At 41.2% G+C, this 22,598-nt stretch overlaps 1 protein-coding gene across 2 annotated transcripts in view; it reads right to left on the minus strand.

Annotated features, from left to right (window-relative positions):
* Positions 1–1,465: 1,465 nt before the first annotated feature.
* The window catches only part of ITGBL1 (integrin subunit beta like 1), a 218,557-nt gene continuing 197,424 nt past the window's right edge, over positions 1,466–22,598 (minus strand). For both annotated transcript variants that reach the window (XM_082675682.1, XM_082675681.1), the window contains 3 exons: positions 10,250–10,396; positions 2,747–2,860; positions 1,466–1,789 (listed from right to left, as the gene is read on the minus strand). In XM_082675682.1, the coding sequence (XP_082531808.1) occupies positions 1,698–1,789; positions 2,747–2,860; positions 10,250–10,396 (353 nt within the window). In that variant the 3' untranslated portion in view covers positions 1,466–1,697. The remainder of the gene's footprint in view (positions 1,790–2,746; positions 2,861–10,249; positions 10,397–22,598) is intronic.

Here is a 22,598-nt window from a genome sequence, read left to right on the forward strand (position 1 = left end):
AAGTCCAAGCCACGACTCTAGAATATTTACATCATCAAGTAAAATTTCCAAGCAAAAATTTTCATCTTAAACAATATGGAAATGATTTTGTTACATTATTCTAGGATTTTACAAAATATAAATCACATTTAGAAAAAAAGTGGGGTTTTTATTAGCTCTAAATAATTAAAGGTTGCCTAAACTAATGTGTATGTAGACTTAACTGTAAATATGTAAGGGAAGTCCAAATTATTGTACATTTTCATAATGCAATGTGAATTTCATACAGAGCAGAATTTCACCATTAAGAAAATAAACATTTTGTTCTTATTGAGTGAATATTTGTAATTTCTATTTCAGCCATTTCTGGATTTTTTAAAAATCCTCTGAGCTTTTGAGACTTTTTATTATAGTATCTCTTCTTGATTTCTTTGCATGTCCCTACTTTTCCAGTAAGTCGTGTATCCTTATAAATAAGAATCTTTTAAGAGAAGTGAATGTGTATTTCAGGCCCATAATATATCTAACTATATGTTGTCTTTTTAAAAGGCAAGTTACCATGGAGTAAACAGTAAAAAAAAATCATATTGTATATGTAACCCTTGCCCAGTTTTTAAAAATGTTCTAGAAACAGAAAATAGATACCCCTGAATAAAAATTCATTTTTGGGGTTAATCCTCAGTAGGCAAATATATACTGACACAGAATATAAGCAACTTATGTCACCATTTATTAAAAATGTCAAATTTTGCATTTTTCATATCTTCCTTAATCTTAAGAGTCTTTTTTGGAGTGAGTTTATTTTTAATTTTTTTAAAAGATTTTTTTTTTTGATGTGGACCATTTGTAAAGTGTTTATTGAAGTTGTTACAATATTGCTTCTGTTTTATGTTTTGGTTTTTTTTGTTTGGTTTTGTTTTGTTTTTTGGCCATGAGACGTGGGATCTTAGCTCCCCGACCAGGGATTGAACCTGCACCCCCTGCATTGGAAGGTGAAGTCTTAACCACTGGACCGCCAGGGAAGTCCCTTTTGTGAATTTAAAGTGGGACTAGACAAATGACAAATGACTTAATGGCTAAAATGACCAGTTGTTTTTTTTTTTTCAAAAGCACTGGTTATGTAGTTTCTGCCTGCTCCCCTAGCCCATGTGTGTTTGTATACCACATACCTCATGTCTCCATATGGAAATACTGGCAAAATATGGATATATCTTCTCCTTAGACTCCAATATGGTCTTTCTTGCATAGGGGTGTGCATTTCTAACAACCGTGTAACTCAGGGTTTCTCAGCTCAGGCACCATTGATACTTGAAGTCAGATAATTCTTTGCTGTGGGAGGTTGTCCTGCACCAGAGGATGTTTGCAGCATCCCTGGCCTCCACCCACTAGATGCCCACAGCACGCCCTCCCACCCCACCCAGTGGGACAATGAAAATTGTCTGTAGACATTGCCAAATGTCTTCTGGGTGGTAAAGTTGCCCTTGTTGAGAACCACTGATGTAAATTAAGGTAGAAAAAAATTTTTCTGGCGTTATTTACATCAGAATTTGCTTAACTCATCTTTAATGGGTACCCAGATTTCACTGAGGCATTCAGAAATAGAAAAACATACAATGGTCTGTTTGACCTGTCCTAGGGATGATTATATATGGTTCCCTCTGCATTTATATGTTCTAATGGCCTAGAAAAATAAGAATCCAGTTCTCTGCCATGGATTATTAAGGATATTCTGTGCCGAGCCAGATTTCACATGCATTTCCGTTCCATCCATCCCAGCATTCACAGTTTCCACAGCTACAGATTCCATTCCCTGCAATAAAGTACACAGGGGAGTCATTATCATGATCGAAAGTCACCAAGTTAAAATATGTTATTCTAAACCACAGCAGTTCATAATCAAGACCATTTCATTCATCCTCTGCAGATTTTCTTATTCTGTTCTGTAGCCATCTTACCATTATCTTGTTTAGCAGCGATGGGAAATGTGATTTTTCACATAATTAATGGCATCTGCTTGATGCTACCATCTGTGTATCATCTAATAGTGACCATCCTGTGTCACTCTAGGTGGCTTCCATGTCATAATTTTGTTTTCCTGTAGAGAGCAAGTTATGTCTGACTTATGAATAAATGCTAAAAACCATAAAGTCTCCTGACATAGAATGAGGTAAGCTGAGGAATCAGCTAGAAGAGGAGCCCTGTGCCACAGGGACGGACAGACAGTGAATGTCTAGCTTAATGACATACACAAGCATTCATCTTTTACCTTCAACTAGAAACAAGGAGAACAAACATAACGTGTCTCCCTTTCCCCTGTAACTTGTTCAAGCAGATGTATTTTATAACCAATTATCAGGATTCAATAACTTGGGAGAGCAGTAGCTATGACACTGCTAAGTCTCCCTCATCCCCGCAACACACACACCCCACTCCTTGCAGCCAACCAATACATCAACCGTCTTTGAATTAGTGGTACCTGGGTCCTGTTTAAAATAATACTCCATTCCCTACACCAGGCTCAAAGTAAAATGGTTGTCCAGACGATTATTTTCTCTTTTCAACATATAACTGCATATGTGTGAGTTGAGGGCGTGGTTACTTTTGTCTGTCAATGCCCACTCCCCTTCTGCGGTGACTTCCTGTGAATAGTGGGTCTTGATTACACAGACGCTCTCCTGCCCAGCTGTCTACGGCAGTACGCGGTGGGTATCATCTGTCTTTATTGCCAGCTGTGACATAGAACAGTTAGGGTAGGTTGATACTGCACCTGTGCAAATGAGACCATCATGTTTGTCGCAGTCCCTGTCATCACAGTCGCAGAATTCTCCCGAAATATACCATTCTTCGGCAGAACAAATGCACTTCCCACAGTGACAAGAACCTGAAATCACAAAGGGCACTACTTGCTGTCACCACTTAACTAAAGGTTTCCGTCTAGAACAGAATATCATCAGTGCAGCGACAACAGACTTCTAATAACCTATCCTCCAAAGGGAAAAGTTTATTGAATAGCCGGTCGCTCAGAGGGGAGCCTGACTTACTGTAATTCGTAAAGGTTATCCAGGAAAGGCTTCATTATGGATCTAGACAGTTGCAATTAGCCTTGAGCAAATGTTCCATGGCCCAGCCTGGTTGAAATGTCAGTGAGAGCAGAATGTGGTTGATTCTTATAGATGGCCTTCCAAAAAAGGTATTCAAAAATAGATGTTTTTATTTTCTGAATTGAATCATGCTTTAAAGGTGCTTGTTTTTAAAGGAATTGAATAGCAAGTTCTAATAAGAGGGGATGCATTTATTAATAAAAGAAATACTAAATTATTGTGCTTACAATTCTGGATTTTTGTTTACATGATTTTCTTAAAATACGGACACGCCTGTATATTGGGTAGCTCTTTTATTTATTTATTTATTTTTTGTGATACGCGGGCCTCTCACTGTTGTGGCCTCTCCCGTTGCAGAGCACAGGCTCCGGATGCGCAGGCTCAGCGGCCATGGCTCACGGGCCCAGCCGCTCCGCGGCATGTGGGATCTTCCCAGACCGGGGCACGAACCCGTGTCCCCTGCATCGGCAGGCGGACTCTCAACCACTGCGCCACCAGGGAAGCCCTTGGGTAGCTCTTTAAAGTGCTAAAAATACACACATAATAACTCATGTATATTCAACTTATCAGATTTCATTCTCAGGATTTCCTGCCATAATCAAGGATAGCTCTAATCTCCCCAAAATGTTCATCTTTTATGAGGCTCTAGGTCCAACCACCTTTTCCATTACTTTACACATCCCCTCTTTTTAGTTAATTATTTAATTAATGTCACTAATTAAAAAATTCTTCTAGTTATTAAAAACATTTTGGTTTGCTGAGAAATAATTTTATTATTTAAATATGTTTAAAAGAAGAGAAAATATATGGATTAAATGGTGTCACAAAGGGAAGAAAGCTCTCACAGTCTAAATGTCTTCATCTGATGGCCCATAAAACCCCACATGGCAAAATTACGTCTACAACCACAGTAAAGACACCTTTAAAATTTAAAGGAAAACACATAAAAAGGACTTTCCCTTCCTTCTATTTCCTTGGACGGGTTAGTCTTTCCAAACATGCTTTCCTTCTACTGAAAGATGCTTATCACTAAATTGTTCTGGTCAAAAATCACCTTAAGAGATTGTGAAGTAGAAAAAAGTACTTTGACCTATTTAACAAAATTCCAGACTCAGTAAGTTCAAAATTTGTCGGAGAGGGGCAGGAATCAATCATTAGTGCCTCTAGGAAGCACAGTGCTTAAAAAATGAGTTAACAAACTGAGTGAGTAAAGTGGCTAGAGAAAAGGATTTCCTCATACCATGGAATCAGGAAAGGATCTGTATAAACGTATCTCGAGCATTAAGCACTATGTGGTATTTCATATCATGGAAATGACTATCTGCATTTTAGTGGCAAAAATCCCCAATGGCCAAGTTAAACCTTCCACATTCCTTGTCATGTGGAAAGTAAGGGAGTACTAGTTATGTGCTCAGAGCTGGGTTTACCTTTGTTAAGTCCTTGCTTAAGCACAGCATGATTTCATTTAGTCTTGACTTGCCTTCCTGAGGGTCTTGGTTGCTTTGCATTTTCTTGAGTAAAATCTAGACAACTTTCAGTTCTGATGAGTGACTGACAGCCTGATGGTTGCTTAGGAACCAGTGAGCGAGGCCTTCCGGCTCAGTCTGTGAGGAAGGCTGGCTCCCTCTCGGTCTCATTCAGGTACAGTGTTACCTTATTTTAGAGATTTATCCTAGTTTTAAAGATTTCTTTCAAATTTCTAGGCATGGAAGTGTTCACCATTCAACTGTTCATTTAGTAAATGGTTAGCAACATATCTGCAAAAAAAACCCCAGAAAACAAAACAACAACTTGGGACATTTCATTGAAATTTCCTCAGAAAGCACCATATTTCGTGCTTTATTTCCATGAGTAATTACTGGAAGAACTGGATTGTTTTCAGTTGTTTCTAAAATAGTATTTCCTTTGCATTCCAAAATTATTTCTACAAAGCAGCAGAATTAAATGACTTTATCTGTCCATGATAGTCACATCTTATGCCTAGGATATTTTTTTTGTATTTCGTCACAATTCATGAAAAGATCTCACATTTCATTTTTAAACTTAACCTCTGGCCTTGGAACTATTTTAATTACTGCTCTTGCTTCTGGAATGCTTAGCTTCAATCTATAGCAAAGTATTTTCCTAAAACTGGTAAGCTCAGCTAAAGTTAATATGGTATCATGGAGAGACCATTTGACAAATAAATTCCAGTTCCAAAAGTCTACTAGTCACTGAAATACTTAAAGTGAAAAATGGGGACTGATTTTTGTATGTGCTATGAAAAAGTAGCTTTTCTCAGTCAGCGTTTTCCCAGCTGTGTTGTTCTTTACTGTTTGTGTCTCTCAGAGGTAGGAAGTTCTTCTGCTTGTGAAACTAGGAATAGCATGTAATACTAACACATTGTGATCATTATTAGGACCTCTTATAGCAGCGCCTTGGTTGTAAAGTGCTCTGTTTTCATCAGTAACTGGGGGTCAAACTGCCCATCTCTAGAAAGGGAAAAACTTAGGCAAAGGATTCTGTCAGTCAGGCACAGGCCACATGACTGCCAAGAGGGGAGCAATTGTTCAGCTCAGCTGGCCGGGCTCCACTCACACCCATGAGACCCAGTCCAGCTATAGGGAGAAGCTGGCTCATCTTGGCAGGATCTCTAGGGTACTAAGTTCACGACCACAATATCACTGACCCATTTATTGTCTTTCTTAGTATAAGGACCCTAAAGAGTGCTCTGATCTCCCTTCTGTGCTTCCCACTGGCTTCCATTCCTCGGGAATCAGCCACATTTTCTCATTTGTCTTCAGAGCATCCTTAGGACACAAGAAGGGGAAAGAAATGAAATTCTTCTGCCTTCAAAGATGAGAAAATGAAAGTACATCAGTTAACCTAAGATTCCTATCTGATTCAATCTACTCTTGTACCTACCTACCTGTGATGCCTCTCCCGGGGAAAAAAAACAAAAACAAAAAAAACTTTCATATAGTTTCAAAAAATGAGTTGTGTGTCCTACAGATCTGCCCCAACAGCCATATCGGTGAGGCAACTAGAGCATGGAGTGAAGACTGGTTTTTGAACCATGACTTTCACCCTTTCTCTTTTCCAGAGATGGAGAACGGGTCGGGTGGAGGGGAGGGATAGGTGGTGGAGGTACCGTGGACTTAATCTGGACGATGCATTACTCGAGTATCAACATAAGAGTGTAAGGGGTCATTGAGCGACATGCAGTTAATCATTGTCACACAAAAGCATCTTTAAGGATATCAGAGTGGATCACCTAGATCTGGGTTGAAGTTATCAGGGTAAGAAGGTTATTGTGTATTCTTGGATCCAAATAAATAAATCCCCAAACAAACAGCCTATAAATTATATCACATATTCCGCAAAGGTAGCTAAGTTTAGGGGAGACCTGGCTCTGAGATCATCTCTGGTTATTCCCGCAAACAACTGAGTATAAGGGCGAGGCACCTTTGTTAGCTGCCCCATTAACAGAGTCGGACTTTCTTTTTCATCCATCAAGCCTGACAAAATGCTGCAACCCGACATCCCAGCAGGCAGATTTCACTATTGTGCTAACTCTTCCATCTGTTATGAGGGTCACGACAATGTGTATCTTGTTTTAAATTTTTCTATGGAGTGATTTATTGTCTTGGCTATAAATCTGTAAAGAAATAAAATGCTATTTCTTCATCGTCTCCTGAGGTGACAGCTTTATTCACAGCTCCTGGGGAGCACACATTTCAGCCTCGTTTTTTTCTGCTGGAAACACTCAGCCGGGTCTAGGCTGCTAAGTGCTGTGCCCTGGGGATCTCAGGCCCACTACTCACACCTGCCCCGTGATCGGAGAAAGAAAAAGACTCGATTCCCTTTGTGAAAATCGGGGTGAGGGGTTTTCATTTACAAATTTGAGGACAAAGTACATGGCATTCTGGCAAGTCCATGAGATGTATCCAGAAATACATGGCCCCAGTTTAAATAACTCAGAAGGGATTTCCTTCTCTGCCACCATGTTGAAGACCCTTAGTCTATGGCCCCAGTTTACATAACTTGGAAGGGATTTAATAGTCCAGCATGGATTCTTCCAGAATAGGAAGAGAAGAAAGGAGCCCACAGCCAGCAGCTGCCAACACTAGGCATGCCAGTATCATCACTAACAGCAATCTCAAAACGTACAGCCTCGAGGCAGGTTTTACATTTCCTTCCGAGTTTAAAACTCTCTACCCGTTGAAGGATAAAAAATAGTTTAGACAAATATGCTGTCAACTCTTCATTGATACATGGATATATTTCCCACCACCCAAAGCAAACAATTTGAAAAGGCATTAACTAGAGAGATTTTCTTGTTCTGTTTTGTTGCATTTTGAGGAAATGCCTTTGGGCCAATATTTAGTCAACCTATTTTTTTTTTTTTTTTTTACATTTTCTACATTTATGAGGCTAAAAAATGAGTCACTCTCCTATGAATGTAATGACTTTAATAAGAATGTTTATTTCTTGAAAAGGGACAACTCCTCCTTCGGAATTAAATTCAGTTTGGGCAATGACAGAGTGCTATTCACTAGTCCAGTGAGCATGGTTTTGTGTTTTCTTCCAGTACCCGCAACTGGACATAACTTAGCCAAGACCTGCTTAGGGACACTGTTAATGATGTGATAGTGTGTCTAGTAAACAGACACACACACAATTGCTGGTTTTTAAAATAAATATAAAGAAGCACACAAATTTTTTAATATGAATGGGTTTCTTCATTCAGTAGAGTTTATACGAAAAGCTAATACCCTTATTCTAAGGATAATGCCATTATGGAAAACCAACTAAAAGTACCTAAACTTTGTGATGCTGTGTTTGGACCTATGCTCAAAAAAATCCAATTCAGACAAATTAGTCATTCTCGGTACTCTTTTATACCCTCCATTCTGATCTGATAGCATTTTTTTCTTCTTTCCTGTTTCATCTTTGAAGGTTAATTCCATCCCTACCTCCTTCCCTGTTTTCTTTATTAAGCTCTTCCTCCTCAGTTCCTTCCCTTTGTCTTCCTTTTAACCTCTCTTTCCTCCTTTTTGTTTCTCCCAACAGAGCCTGAACCCAAAACAAAGTGTTTCCAGGAGCTGAGGCCCCCCCTGAGAACCAAACTGGTACGAGATTTGTTTGGGACTTGGAATTAGACTGAATTTAACGGGAGAACAAACTGGGTACACAGTGATTGCTTTAAACTCGTTTGAGAGCCACCTGACTGCTGTAACTGCATTAGGTTGAGGGCATGGCCTCCTTGCCTGAACAATGAAAACACAAATTCAGGGTTCCTGGAAACGAAGAACATTGTTTTCTATTCAAATGATCATGCTTGTATCAATTTTCAGCCTTCCTCCCCGCACCCTATGTGGTCACATCATCCATCAGATTTTATCTTTGCAATTGTGTCAAGAAGCCCCCTTCAACCTGACAGCACCAGCCTTGAGAGAGAGGTGAAGCAACAGCCACTGTTTAGGGGCACATCTCCGAGGTACATCCTGTTTCTGAGGGCTCCTCCATTGGTATTAAGAGATTCCCTTTCTTCCCTGTGTCTTCTTCAGAAAGATATTTACCTGCTAATCCTGCCCCAGGGTAGGTGTTTCAAGGTAAGTGCAACTTCAGCTAGAGCCTTGCCCTGTCTGAAAGGGGCGGGGGGCGGGGGGGCGTGGGGGGGCATCATCTGTTCTGCAAGGAGGCTAGTGAGCTGAAGAAGAGAGCTGGGAAGCTCCAGGACATCTAGTTCCCTGCAGGGCAGCTCCGGAAAATTTAGTGAGAATCCGTGCACTTCCAGAATCTTCCTAGGTGTTTTCCTAGCCACTAGCAAAGAGGAATGTGACAGCCTCCTAGATGGGCCCATAGGCACTGTGAGAGCAGGATTTTAAAGTCTCTTGGAGAATTTATACAGAAGCATCAACATCAAGATAGCTAAAATTCAATCTATTAATTAGTATTCTTTCTCTGCTCAGGAAAAAAAACCCTGTTCTGCCCTTTTGGGGCTGGGGAAGGGGCACTGGTGGGGTGGCTTTTCTTCTAGAATCTGTTTCTGCAGTAAATGTTTGATTGAGTTAGCGGCTCCTATTCAATCAACTTGAAGATTATAACCACTTTGAAGGTTTAATTTTTTTTTATATTAGATTACACATGTGTGATTGGAAAATTGGTGATTTTCAGACCAAAGAAAATTATACCAGAACTTTGGGACGCGTGTACTTTTTTTTTTTTCTTTTTGCGGTACGCAGGCCTCTCACTGTTGTGGCCTCTCCCGCTGTGGAGCACAGGCCCCGGACGCGCAGGCTCAGCGGCCACGGCTCACGGGCCCAGCCGCTCCGTGGCATGTGGGATCTGCCTGGACCGGGGCTCGAACCCGTGTCCCCTGCATCGGCAGGCGGACTCTCAACCACTGTGCCACCAGGGAAGCCCAGACCCGAGTACTTTTTCCTTCCCTTTTTATGAAATGAAATATGTAGTCTCCTTTTATAGCCTCACATCCCTAACCCTCCCCTCCTCCACACACATCTACATATTTAGCCTCTGAAATTCCCAAAGCCTATTTGTTGGCAGTTTAGACGCTTGTGATCACTTCTCTGCGGTTCTTGACTGCGCCATTTCGCAGGTGAACCCAACAATTATCCTTTTGCCTTTTTGGCCCATTCAGTGCCCAGTCTATCTTGCTGGTTTTCTTCTTTATACAATCATCAATTCTTTTTATTCAGCAGTGACGCTGAACATAGCAAGTGCCCAGGGATCTTTTCACATGAAACCTGTTTCATGCATTTCATTTTCTCAGGCCCTGAACTTCATTTGGCAACTTTTTTTTTTTAAATTATTTTATTATCTCTGGCATTTTCATTTATAGTGGCATTTATTTAGATCCACACACGCAGAGGAGGTGTGTGCATGTGAGCTGTAGTCCCTGGAGCTTTAGATAAACCCATTTTTCTATCACGAATTCATTTACAACTGAAGAAAGCAGCACACAGGAATATTTGAGACTCTCCTTTTGATAATAATTTCCATTATCGTTTGAATGGGAGAAATTCCAAGCTTAAAGCCTGGTCCGGGCAGAGGACAGAGGGGTCTGCGTTCTGCAGAGTGCAGTCTGCAGAAGCTGGTTGTACGTACTGCCGTATAAACCACGTGTCAGAACAGGGATTCTGTCCAAAGCTGCAGCGGACACTCACCCTTCCCCGAGCACAGTACGCCATCTGCCGATTCGCACAGACTCCTGCTCTGTTCCTCCGTCAGGTTACATTTCCGCGGATGCTGGCAGAGCTTCCCGAACCATCCTCGCCCACAAATGCAGCGACCGCAGGAACACGTGCCGTGGCCTGCGAGGCAACCACAGGGTGGGGTGAGAGGAGTAGATGGGCAAAGAGCCAGCTGAGTCACAGTCTTTAGGAAAGAAATATGTAAACCAGAGTATCTCATTTCCTATCAAGCCAACACACTTTCTCCTTACGCACAGTTTGGCGTGTGAGTGTTTAAAAGAACTTCGCAACAGAGTTCTAGCTGAACACAATCCTCTTGAATGTCGTGAATGTCGCATCAGAGATGGATTCAAGAGAGAAAAGAAAGCTTGAATCAATTTAAAGTGGATTGTGACCATCCTTTCTTGATACACAATACTTCCCCATTTGCATTTTTATCAGGATGGAGTCTTCAGGCTTTTCCTCACTGTGCACGCCCTGACACCCAGACCAATCTGCAAGGCTAGTCACGTCACCACTGCCTGCCCCATTTATTGATTACTCTCCTATCACTTACAAATAAAAACCAAAGGTTCACCTCCAGACAAATGGCATCTGGTATTATATTACTCTCTCCCTGTGCTCCTCTGCTTGCTAATAAGAACAGATATAAGTGTAAGTAATGGTGTCTCCCTATCGCTGTATAGAAGTTAAAAACAGCACGAGGCTTAGACTCATATCTTTTCCTCCCTTTTGTTTCTGTCATTGGCTCCTGGTTTGGGGATGTTTATCTTTGGTGTGTACGCAACATTATATCTGTGACACTTATACACTGGCATATACATCTGACTAGTCTCTGGCCACCAACACTCCATTCAATTGCATCCTCTTCCATGTTAATTTCTCTTTCTTCCCATCAATGCTCTATTCTTTTTCTATATGTGCATTACCTTACAGCCAGATCTCTCCAAAGAGAACAAACAAAACAGCTATTTGTTTGGCAAAATTTTACTAATTACTATGAACAGAGCATTTTTCTAGGCATCAGGGGATGCAAAATCAAATATGATGGACATGGTGGTCCCTGCCTTACTTGCAGGGACATATCAAATCGTCATTCAGACTGCTCAACCCCACTGCATCTTTTGAGACCATTCTGCCTTGACCATTTGCTCTGGCAGGATCTTCAATAGTAAATTTCTTCCATCTGCCTCTTCCTACACTCATTTCTGCACAAGGAGGGATTGGGGGCCAATATTTAATTGTTTGCAATTCATTGTTAAGATTAAAAATCCTAAGTACTCATGACCCAAGTGATATTTCTCTGTAACACGTGACCATCTGGAAGCGAATGGAAAGCAAACGGGAGGCAAACTTAAAAGACACCTGGATTAACAGACCTATTTCTGCCAGCCTCTTCTTGTCCATATGCTGATTTATTGAACTGCATCTCACCACAGCCCTTTGAGTCAAGCATTATCACCATTTTACAGTCAGGAAACTAAGGCTCAGAGAGATTAAGTAATTTTTCCTCAAATCACACAACTCAACCATACAGGATCAGAACCTGACTCCAGTTTTCTCTAATTTCAATGTCCCCTCGTTTTCCACGTCACACTGACTGTATATTTCATTTTGGAAAATAAACAATGACTATCAATCTGAGACACGTAGGAGCCTTTTCTTAATTCCTGTCTTTTTAAACTGCGCATAGTATGAAGGTATACATTTGACGTTCGTGGGCACTTGCTTCTTAAGAAGTCTCTCCTATATTGGTTTTCATGACATTGGACTTTCCTGACCCTTTCAACCCTCCTCCTCCATCTACTTATTCCTCTACTTTTTGTCTCACCCGATTAATGTAGGAATCCCCTGATTGTCTATCCTTAATCATCTTCTCTTATCTCTCTACCATCTCTCTCTTGAAAAATTCATCAAATCATAGGATTTCAGATAAGCACAATGATTGCAGGGCTCTATCTCCAGCCCCTCAATCTCTCTGAAATTCCTCTCCCGTGATTCCATACTTCGTATTCTACTAGCATCAGAAATTGATACATTGAGACCTGCATGTATAATTTTCTTTCCAAAAGCTACTCTTCTGTATCACCCATCTCTTTTAACAGCCCAACTCTCCTTCTAGCCAACCAGTTCAAAATGATTCAGATCGTACTTGACTCTCTCTCACTTCCCTCACCCAAAGAGCTGCCAGATCGTGTTGAAACAACCTCAAAATTTCCACTCCTATCACCATCAGAGACCTTTGAGAAACCTTCTATCACGTCTTTCTCCAATATTCTCACTCTCAGCTTCCCATAACATGACTCTACTCATATCACAGCCTTGAGATCTAGGACTGTGTGACTCCCTAATGCTTATGGGATGAAGTTCACCTACTTTAACCTTCCTTATGTCTTAGGTTCCTGAAGTAGATTCCCAGCTGCTTCTCCAGTCTTACTTCTTCTCCCCTTCATACACTTCCTGACCCACTCATCTTTCCCGACATAGTTCCGGTGTTTTCCAGACTTCATGACTTTGGTGAGACAGGAATCCATGCCTTCTACTCTACACAACGAGATCCTGCTTAATTTTCAAAACTCAGGGAAAGTGACTACACCTCTGGAAGATTTTTCTAATATCCCCAAGTGGAATTCATCTTCCCCTCCTCTGAATTTCTATACTATCTTATTTTTCACCTCTTGTGTAACATTTTTGTCTTCTACCTCGTAATATGCAGTTATGTATCAGATAGACCCATTACTTGACTGAATTCTCTGATGGTAGGAATCACGTCTGATCCATCACTATAGTCTCCAGAGTGCCAAGCACTGCCTTAGACATAGCAGATCCTCAAAAAACACTTGTAGAGTAAGGTTACTTTTCAACAAAATCCCCTTCTTATTTTTTCCCACAAATCCCAACTGACAACCATAAACTGAATACAGGACATGTTTACAGGTCATCTGGCTAATAAACTGTCCTTCAAAGTCAATGGACTGTTCTTAGATGGCTCTGTTTTATTTCTATGGCCTTAGAGTGGAATGAAGTTAGCAAATCTGTGTAAGAGTTACATATTCGATGAATCGTTATGAAACTGATTCTATCTTGACTTCTCCAATAAAACAAAAGTCCACTTAAAGTGAAGCCTACTTAAGAAGTTCAAAACAAGTTATCCAAGTTATCCACCTTTGGAGGCAGATAATGTGTGATACAAAAGGAAGAAGAAGGAGGAGGAGGAAGAGAAAGAGAGCTTTTTAGCATCAATACCAGCCAGCTATGGGCTTTTCAAATGTTTATGCTTCTTAGGAGCCCTGGGTTAGTAAGAATTACCATCATTTGACATAATTGGAATAATCTAATCTCTATGGCGGAGAAAGACATTCTGCCTTTGATTTAGGATCTCATTGAGAATGACTAAATGATGCCTCACCACAAGTAATTTAATGTAACATTTATATGCAAGGAAATAGGAGATTGTTTTTCACTTATTAGCTCATTTATCACATCCTTCCAGAGAGTTAAGTTGGCATCTAGCCCAGACAATGGTCAAAATGCACTGGTATTTAAATGTTTTGCTTTGCTATTTACATGACTCCTCTTTACTTAAAAAATGTTTTTTTAAAGCTTTCAATAATATCTTCTTTATAAACTCTAATAATTTAGTCATCCACTCAAGAACTTTTTATTATGTACTAGGCATTTTACTAGCTCTACTCTCATGGGCTTATAGGCTACCAGGGGAGAAAACAAATAACAACGAGGAAACAAATACACTTGAGCTATGGAAGAATTAAGGAGGGTGTTGGTAGATTCAGCAGAGAGAACATTATTAACTGCAGTGGCCAGCTCTCTGACACCCAGCGGCTGAGAAAGAGCCAGATAGCTAACGTTCTGGAAAAGCTAATGAAGATCCTCGGAATAAGAAAGAGCTTCACGTGTTATAGGCAGTGAAAAAAAGGCCAATGTATTTGAAGAGTAATGAGTAAGAAAAAATGAAAAAATAATAAAGTTGGAGAAATATTTAGGAATGAGAACATAGAAAATGACTTTTTCTTGGTAAGGCGTCTACATTTTATTCCAGGAGGAAGGGGAAATCATAGAAAGGTGTTATGCGAGAGAGGGATGTGTTATAATTTATGGTTTGCAAATTCATTTTGGCAACTGGGTGGGAGAAATTAAGGTGTGTTGGGAGGAAGTGAGGATGGGGAAAGTGAGAGAGTATTGCAGAGTCCAAGTGAAAGGTGATGCAGGCTTCAAGCAGGGTGGTGGCAGTGCAAATGGGGAGAAGTGGCTGGAGATCTACCTCAATGGGGGTACCCATGGAACTTGCTGCTGGATTGTACGTGGCAGGTGAGACAAAGAAAGGACTAGTTTTCTGACTCAAGAAATCCTGTGAATAACGATGCTGTCTAATAGATATGGAAGCTGCAGGAGGGAAAGTTTGAGGGCAGAAAATCAGTTCCATTTTGAACCTTGTGTGTCTGAGATACTCTTAAGACAACCAAGGAGAGGCCAAGTAAGCAGCTGACACAAACCTGGCGTTTGAGGACAGGTTGGAGCTAGGTCTGTATGTGTTGGAGTTTCCAAAAGGAGATGGCATTTAAAGCTTTAGAAGTGAATGAGCCCACCTAGGGAGAGATAAGTCTTGAGAAACTCCAATATTTAGGGTAGGATAGAGGGGAGAAGCCAGACAAGTAGCGTCCTCCAGTCAAGAAGAAGAAAGATGAGATGACTGTGTTGTCTTGTAAGATGACAAGGAGCATATTCCATAAAGGAGGCCTATTGAGTAGAATGGTCCTGAAAATTGGAGTTAAAAAAAAAAAAGACCATAAAGGTCAGAAGAGTAGTTTCAGTCAACTTTTGCCAGACCAACCCTACTAAGTTGTCTCTTAGGCCTATGAGTGGAACATCCAGGGGTAGCAGAACTGGGAGAATCATCTATATGCACCATTCAGTGAGAACAACATCTCTGCTTGGTGGTAGAATCCACAGTGAGGTTATCTGTGTATAATAAGTGTATGATAGATCATTCAAGAATGAACCTATAGAGAGAACCAGCCTAAATGAATCATTTGAAGTCCACTAAATCTGCCTTCATGTAACTTCCCAACTCTTCATACAGGCGAGCAATTTTCCATTCAATTTTCATTTCCATTGCCATTCATCCTCTCCCTGACACTTACCTCCTGGCATCTGGCACTCCCCCCTAGCAACAGAAATTTTTCTTCCTATTCTCTTCCCTTCCCCCACACCAAAATATTCACCAAGAATGCTCTGGATAGGTGTTGTCCAATGTAGTAATCACTAGTCAATGTGACCATTTAAATTTATTAACATTCAGTAAAATTTAAAATTCAGTTTCTCAGTTGCACTAGTCACATTTCAAGTGTTCAACAGCCATATGTGGTCAGTGGCTACTGTATCGAATAAGGCAGATGTGGAACATTCCTATCATCTTTGAAAATTCTATTGAACAGTGATGCTCTAGACAATGACATTTCCAATGAATCCCTGGGCTCTGAGACACACTTCCTCAATACACTGCAGTGACGGTTCTCAATTAGGAAACTGACACATGAAGGTATCTAATTGCATCAGATACTACATACTGCCTGCCCAATACTCTTTTCCCATTGTTAATACTAGGGGAAGCCTCATTATTTTTCAGAGAGGTGATAATAGTTCATCTGGAAAATATTTGATTACTCAGGCTCCTTTTGACCTAGAGGTGCCCCTAGGACTTAGCTCTAATAAGTGAGATATAAGAGAAAATCTCTTGGGTGAGGTTTCCAGGAAAGCTATTGTCTTCCAAAGAAAATGGGACAGACTCAGCTAGCATGTTATCCTTTGCCCTTTGTCCTATTTTCCCTTTCTTCTTTCCTGGAAGATGAGCACAATGGGAGATTTTCAAGGAGCATGACAACAAGTCATACTCGAAGGGCAGAGAGGAAATGAAGAGAGAGGGTGTGTGGGACTCTGACGGCTCTCAGGTAGTTACCTCACCATCCATCCATCCCTGAAGTGACAATCTGCAGGCCTGTAGCTGAACACAGTCCTAACTGGTTGTGTGGTGAGGCCATTCAGGATGGCTGCGCCCCTGCTCTCTGTACATCCCCTGCTCGACCAGTCCCTCCTTCACTCACTTGACCATCCAATCCTCTTAATTATAGGCTTAATAAACATACTGTATATGTACTGGCCCCTTGCCCCAGCCACTGGTTTCCCTGGTAACTGATGAGCCAACCTGACATCAGTTCTGCCCATAAATGGTAACCTCCTCCTCCCTGGAGTAGCAAAAATTGCTGCCATGTCCTGATGTCTGCCATAAATGGTGCGGTGTCACTCCAGGACCTTTTGCTGCAGACTTGTAAGATCCCCTGCCCGATAAACGACTGATGTCTCTTTGTTCAGTCTCCAGGTTGGGCAACTACAAAGCTTATAGGCCTGCAGGGTGCATCCCAACACTGGTACACTTACAAACTCAGGAAAGAGGTTTGTGATTTTAAGATGTAATTTGGAGATAATCACACTGCTACCCACATTGTCCAGCTAAGAAAGGCGTGGCCTGAGTGAGTGGTCTGAACCTTCCTCAATGTGAGAATTCCAGCAATGCCTGGGAAGGGGGTGGTGGTCACTGCACCCATACTCTCAGGCTGCCTGATCTTCTTCAAATTGCAGCTACAAACCAAAGAACTCCCTGAAGAAATGAAATGTGAACTGATTGTATAATTAATAGGTGGCTCTTCATTATCCCTTCTTGTTTCTTAAACTGTACTCATAGTCTCATTTCAGAAGCAGAGAGGACAAAGCAGAGAAAAGCAATAACCAGTCCACTCCTTAGTCTCATCCTGGGTATGTGGAGTACAGGAGGGAGATCTCTGGTTTAGCTTATATTAGTTCAAAACAATTAAACACACGTGAGCCAACATGTAGATATATTTTCCTTATGAAATCTTAAAATCAAGTACCCTAAAAATGAATACATCTTAGGGACTACCTCTCTGGATGAAGTGTGTTTTTCTTTCAGTAGTGACATCTGATTTTAAAAATCCATGCATTTGTAGGTCACATAAAATTTTTATTGTTAATAGGGATGTTTTGAGAAGATCCACATGTGGTCTATGATCATTGAACATGACTTACCAGTAAGTAAGTGAGGCATGGTCTTACTTCCTATTGACTTTCTCTTTGCCAGTCACTGTCATGACCCTCATTTTCAGGTTGTAATTTTGGTGTAATCAAAACTGAACTGCTTAAAATTATGTAATTGCTTACATTCACCTTCAGGTACAGCTGCTAATTTATCCCAGCCTCCCAGAATTGGTTTAATCGCTTTCAGCATTTATTGTTGGGAAGGTGGATAAAAATCATTGGCTCTTAGGTCTCATGAGCCTGCTGATTCAGTAGGTTTACAGTTATTTTTGGTTTTACTTATTCCTTGTTTGCTAAAGTGCTCAGGGAGTCCCTGCTTTGGAGCCAGGGACCCGCATTTTGATCTCTGGCCACACAGTAGAAACGTGCTTCTTGTCTGTCCCTCCAGGTGAAAGGTCACAGACACTATGGCTCGGTGTCTGGCAGTGAACTGAGAAAATTACCCATATTAGTGATGTCAATTTTGTTCTCGGAAGCTACACCAGAGGGATGATGTTAATGTGTTTCACACACTCCTAGTAGTGAGATTCGTTCCCCACTGGCTGCCACATGATGGGGAGACCAAATGCTTTGAACAAAGTAGCTGCCATCCTTCCTCAAGGCACAGAACTGCTGATTCGTATGATGCCAACTTCCTTCCAAAACATTCTGTAGCTGGTGAATCAAGAAATCTAAAACAGATGTAATTTTTTGTCCTGTTTTGGAGATGGACACTTCAATGAACTCCGTATCGCACAGATGCTGAGGCTTCTGTGGCTTAGAAGTCTTATGCCCCATAGGAGCCCAAAATCTCTTCTAACTATTCCTTAAGCATAGCTTCCAGAAAACCTGCAAGGGACATGCCTGGTGGCAGAGTCACAGCACTCATGGAAGCCAAAAACCATGGCATTCCCATAAGACATTCATAGTTCATTCACAATCCCTCCAAATCTAGTTGAAATTTATCGATCATAGGTCACATTACCATGAGCAATGTTGCCTGGTAACATTGGCATCTACCATCTTCTTCTGTTTCCAGGGAGCTGGAGTGGGGAGGTTAACAGAGGGTCAGAGTCTCTTGCAGCAAGGTAAAGGGTTTTGTTAGCCTGTTGTCCATATTATTTCTAATACTGTCTCCAATACATCCAAGTTTTTCCATCTTTACCGTCCTCCATCTAGCTAAACCACCTTCATCTCTCACCACTCAGCTCCTAAATCCACGTTCACCCACCAACCCCACAAATACACACTCCTCCCAGCAATCCAAACTTCACCTGGCAGCCAGAGGTACTTTTTAAACAGAGTGATAACGCTATTGTCTTGTGTAAACTCCTTGTATGGCTTCCGATCATCGCTTGAGTAAAGCCCCAAATCATTAACACGGTTTACAAAATCTGTCATACCCTGCTCCCCTTTGCATTCTCATCTCCTATCACACAGGGTTTCTCTCCAGTTCTCAAAAACCCCTTGAACATGTCACCCTCCCTTCCCGCATATGCCTCGGCACACTGTTCTGTGACTCTTGGGTCACACCCATCTCTCCTCACCTGGCTACGTTCTATGCATTCAATTACCAAGTATGGTGGTCATGATGCTTAGCTGATTAATACATGTCAAGCACATGTCATGCATCATATAGTTTTTACCAAATGTGAAGGCATTAGCGAAGCCTTCCATAGCCTCCAGTCTATGTCAAAGCCCCTATCATGTATGTTTCCATTGAACCAGTGCTTCTTCTTTCAGACCATCCACCTCATTACCCTTCCTTTCTCAATGTTACCCTTCAAGCATAATCATCAACTCCAATAGATTCACCACTGAATCTCCAGGGCTGGCAAACAGTTTTTGAGCTGTTTGAGCTGGAGCTCAACAAATATTTCTTGAATTAAAGAAAAAAATAAACGATTACCTCAGTTTCAACCATGCAGAATGTGGAGGAATTTCCACATTGGAAATATTTATTCGAATTTGAAGAGTATGAAGCCAGGAGGGAATGATGCTAAGAAATCATCTTGGCAGACACTGACCTCAAGATAAAAGAGGAAGAAAGAAGCGGAGATTACTCGAGGACAGTAAACAGTGAGCAGAAAAGACAGGCAAAGGCCATTTCTAGGGAAGTGCTAAGACTTACTGGTAAGCTCTGAGAGATGAGTAAGAAAAAAAGATCAAGTGGTTATGAGAGAAGTGAGAGAAGAAACAGGGGGAAGGTGTTTCTGAGGCCCAGGAGACCATGTCAAGGGGGATTCTGAGTAACCACAGCTCTATGCTGAAAAGCGGTCACATAGAATGAGACCTGAACGGCACCCTGGATTTGGGCAACTAAGAATTACGAAAAACCCCAGGGAGTCAGTTATACAGAATGGTGGGAGACAGAGCAAGTTTCCATGGGTTGAAGATTGAACCTAGAGGAATGCAGACATACAGGTCAGAGGTAAAGGCATCAAGGAGATCAAAAATATTTAAGGACATGCTTGTGTTTGAGGGGCAGTGCTGGCCTTTACACGGAATAAGTATGCAATGCGTATTTGCTGATTTAATTATTACATGATAGGATATTATTAAATAAGAAGAGATGTTCTTATGATAACGGATATTTTTAGATAGACTGAGAAATACAGAAACTTCGGCGATGCATGCTCTTATTCAAGCCCTAACGGCCAGTGTCTTCTTACCTGTGCTCCTCCCTGCTTGCAAACCCATGAGAAGCTTCTCCATGGAAGGTGCCCTGCTGAGTAAGAGCCACTAAAAATACTTCTGAGATGCATATGGCCACTTTGATTTGGTAGCTCAGTGGCAAGTGTGAGGATAGAAACTGCACCATGCAAAAACAACAGACAGGAGAATTCATCTATGCCGTCCAAAACTGAAGACAAGACAGTCACAGTTCTGAATAAACTGTGGTTACAAGAGGAATAACCAAGCAAACGTGGAGCTCTGTTCTGTGTCGCATAGAGTTTACTGGAAACCACAGCATAAAATTCCACCTGAGAGGTTATGTCTATCATTCTCTCTATAGGTATATAACACTAATGATAATAATATCTAATGTATATAACATATAACACATGTGCTAAGTACTTTATACACATTAACTCACTTAACCTCACAATAACCCTATAAGAGACATATATTATAATCATCTTTTACAGGTGAGAAATGGGGGTTATGTAAATTGCCTCAGGTCATATGGGGAGTAAGTGGCAGAACCAAGGTTGGAACCAAGAAAGCCTCATGTCCGTAGTCTTAACTACTGTACTATATTGCCATTTACATTTCTAAATAGTTAAGTACATTTACATAAATGTTTGTGAAAGGAACCTGTGATCCCCTTATCAGCGGGTTTACTATGTCATATACTTTAACACTGAAATTATCTACGTTCAAACTTGTTAATTAATGGCATGTTTCTTGTAATTTCTGTCCAGAGAGCAGCTGAGACATAAATGAAATTCAAGGCTATAATAGCCAAGGCTCAAATAATTCCTTCCATAAAGCAGTGCTCAGAAAATAGAGAAATTAAAAATCACAGTACCTTGAGTACTGGAGGCCAAGTGCAAAACTCACGTGGGAGGTGATGTTTCCAGTGAGAACATGAATTACAGTTGATCTTCACTATTCGAAGATTTCATATTTGATAACTTGCCTACTCGCTAAAATTTATTTGTATCCCTGAAATCAACACTCAAGAAGCTTTCCAGGTCATTTGAGAACACGGGCCGAATGGTGAAAAAATTGAGTTGCCTGAGGTTCACATTCCCAGCAAAGATCAAAGAAGGTCACACTCTGCCTTCTTTGTTCAGCTCTTGCACTGTAAACAAGTGTCCTTTTCCCAATATACTTGGTGCTGTACATTTTGCACTTCTGTGCTTTTTGTTGGTGACTTCAATGTTTAGATGGCTCCCAAGTACAGTGCTGAAGTGCTATACAGTGTCCCTAAGTGCAAAAAAGGCTGCGATGTGCCTTACGGAGAAAATCCGTGAGCCAAATAATCTTCATTCAGGCGTGAGTTATAGGGCTGTTGGCCGAGTTCAATGTTAATAAATCAACTACATGTGGCACAATATGTCTTTACATAGACACACACATAAAACAAGGTTATGTATTGATTGGTTGATAAAAATGCTGCAAACAGAGGCAGGAACCTAGCTAGGCCCGTATTTCCCTCAGGAGCAGTGAGTCAGTATTTGCCAAATCCCTGTTCAAGACAACTTTATAGACCGCAGCCACCATGAATACCAAGACTAGACTTATCTTGTTGAGGAACACTAGCAGAGCATCAGTGTGGACTGTACACTATGGGCAGCTTTTCTAGCTACATGTCACTTCAGATACACATGAGCTGACCACTGAGGGGGACATCTCTCTCCCTCTCCTTCCTGGAACTATCCCCCTCCAAGCAATAGGACTGACCATCAGAGTAAAGAGTCACAAAAAAACCTACACACTGAAATGTGTACAGATGTGTGCATAGGCCCTAGTGCAGAACCTGTGGCAGAATTTAAGGCTCCAGGCTGTCAACTGGGCTGCAGAGCTCAGATGAAGCGGGAGAAGGTAAGTGAAGCCAATCGACAACCTTTTAAATTATTGGTATTGGACTTCCCTGGTGGCGCAGTGGTAAGAATCTACCTGCCAATGCAGGGGACATGGGTTCAAGCCCTGGTCAGGGAAGATTCCACATGCCGCAGAGCAGCTAAACCCGTGTGCCGCAACTACTGAGCCCACGCTCTAGAGCCCGCGCGCCACAACTACTGAGCCCGCGTGCCACAACTACTGAAGCCCACGTGCCTAGAGCCGAGGCTCTGCAACAAAGAGAAGCCACCGCAATGAGAAGCCCATGCACCGCATCGAAGAGTAGCCCCCGCTCGCCGCAACTAGGAAAAGCCCGCATGCAGAAACGAAGACCGAATGCAGCCAAAAAAAAAAAGAAAGAAATTACTGGTATTATCTTAACCCTAAATCTCTCAAGGACATTATCTGAATGTCAAAGTGAAATTTAAGAATAACAACACAAAATATTTTCAAGAAAAATTTCCAAGGTGTGTTTCCTTTACCTACTTGAAAAATGTTCCAAGATCTTTCGGTCGGTAAAATGTCTTTAATACAATCTAAAATACGAAATTAAAATGTATAGGTGATTTCCTAGAGCTGGTTGCTAAAATTTAAGAAGAAACACCAAGAGAATCCATCCAATTATAGAGATCAAAGATGCTTT

This window comes from Grampus griseus (genome assembly GCF_964374135.1).
Source record: "Grampus griseus genome assembly, chromosome: 18".
NCBI classification, from domain to species: domain Eukaryota; kingdom Metazoa; phylum Chordata; class Mammalia; order Artiodactyla; family Delphinidae; genus Grampus; species Grampus griseus.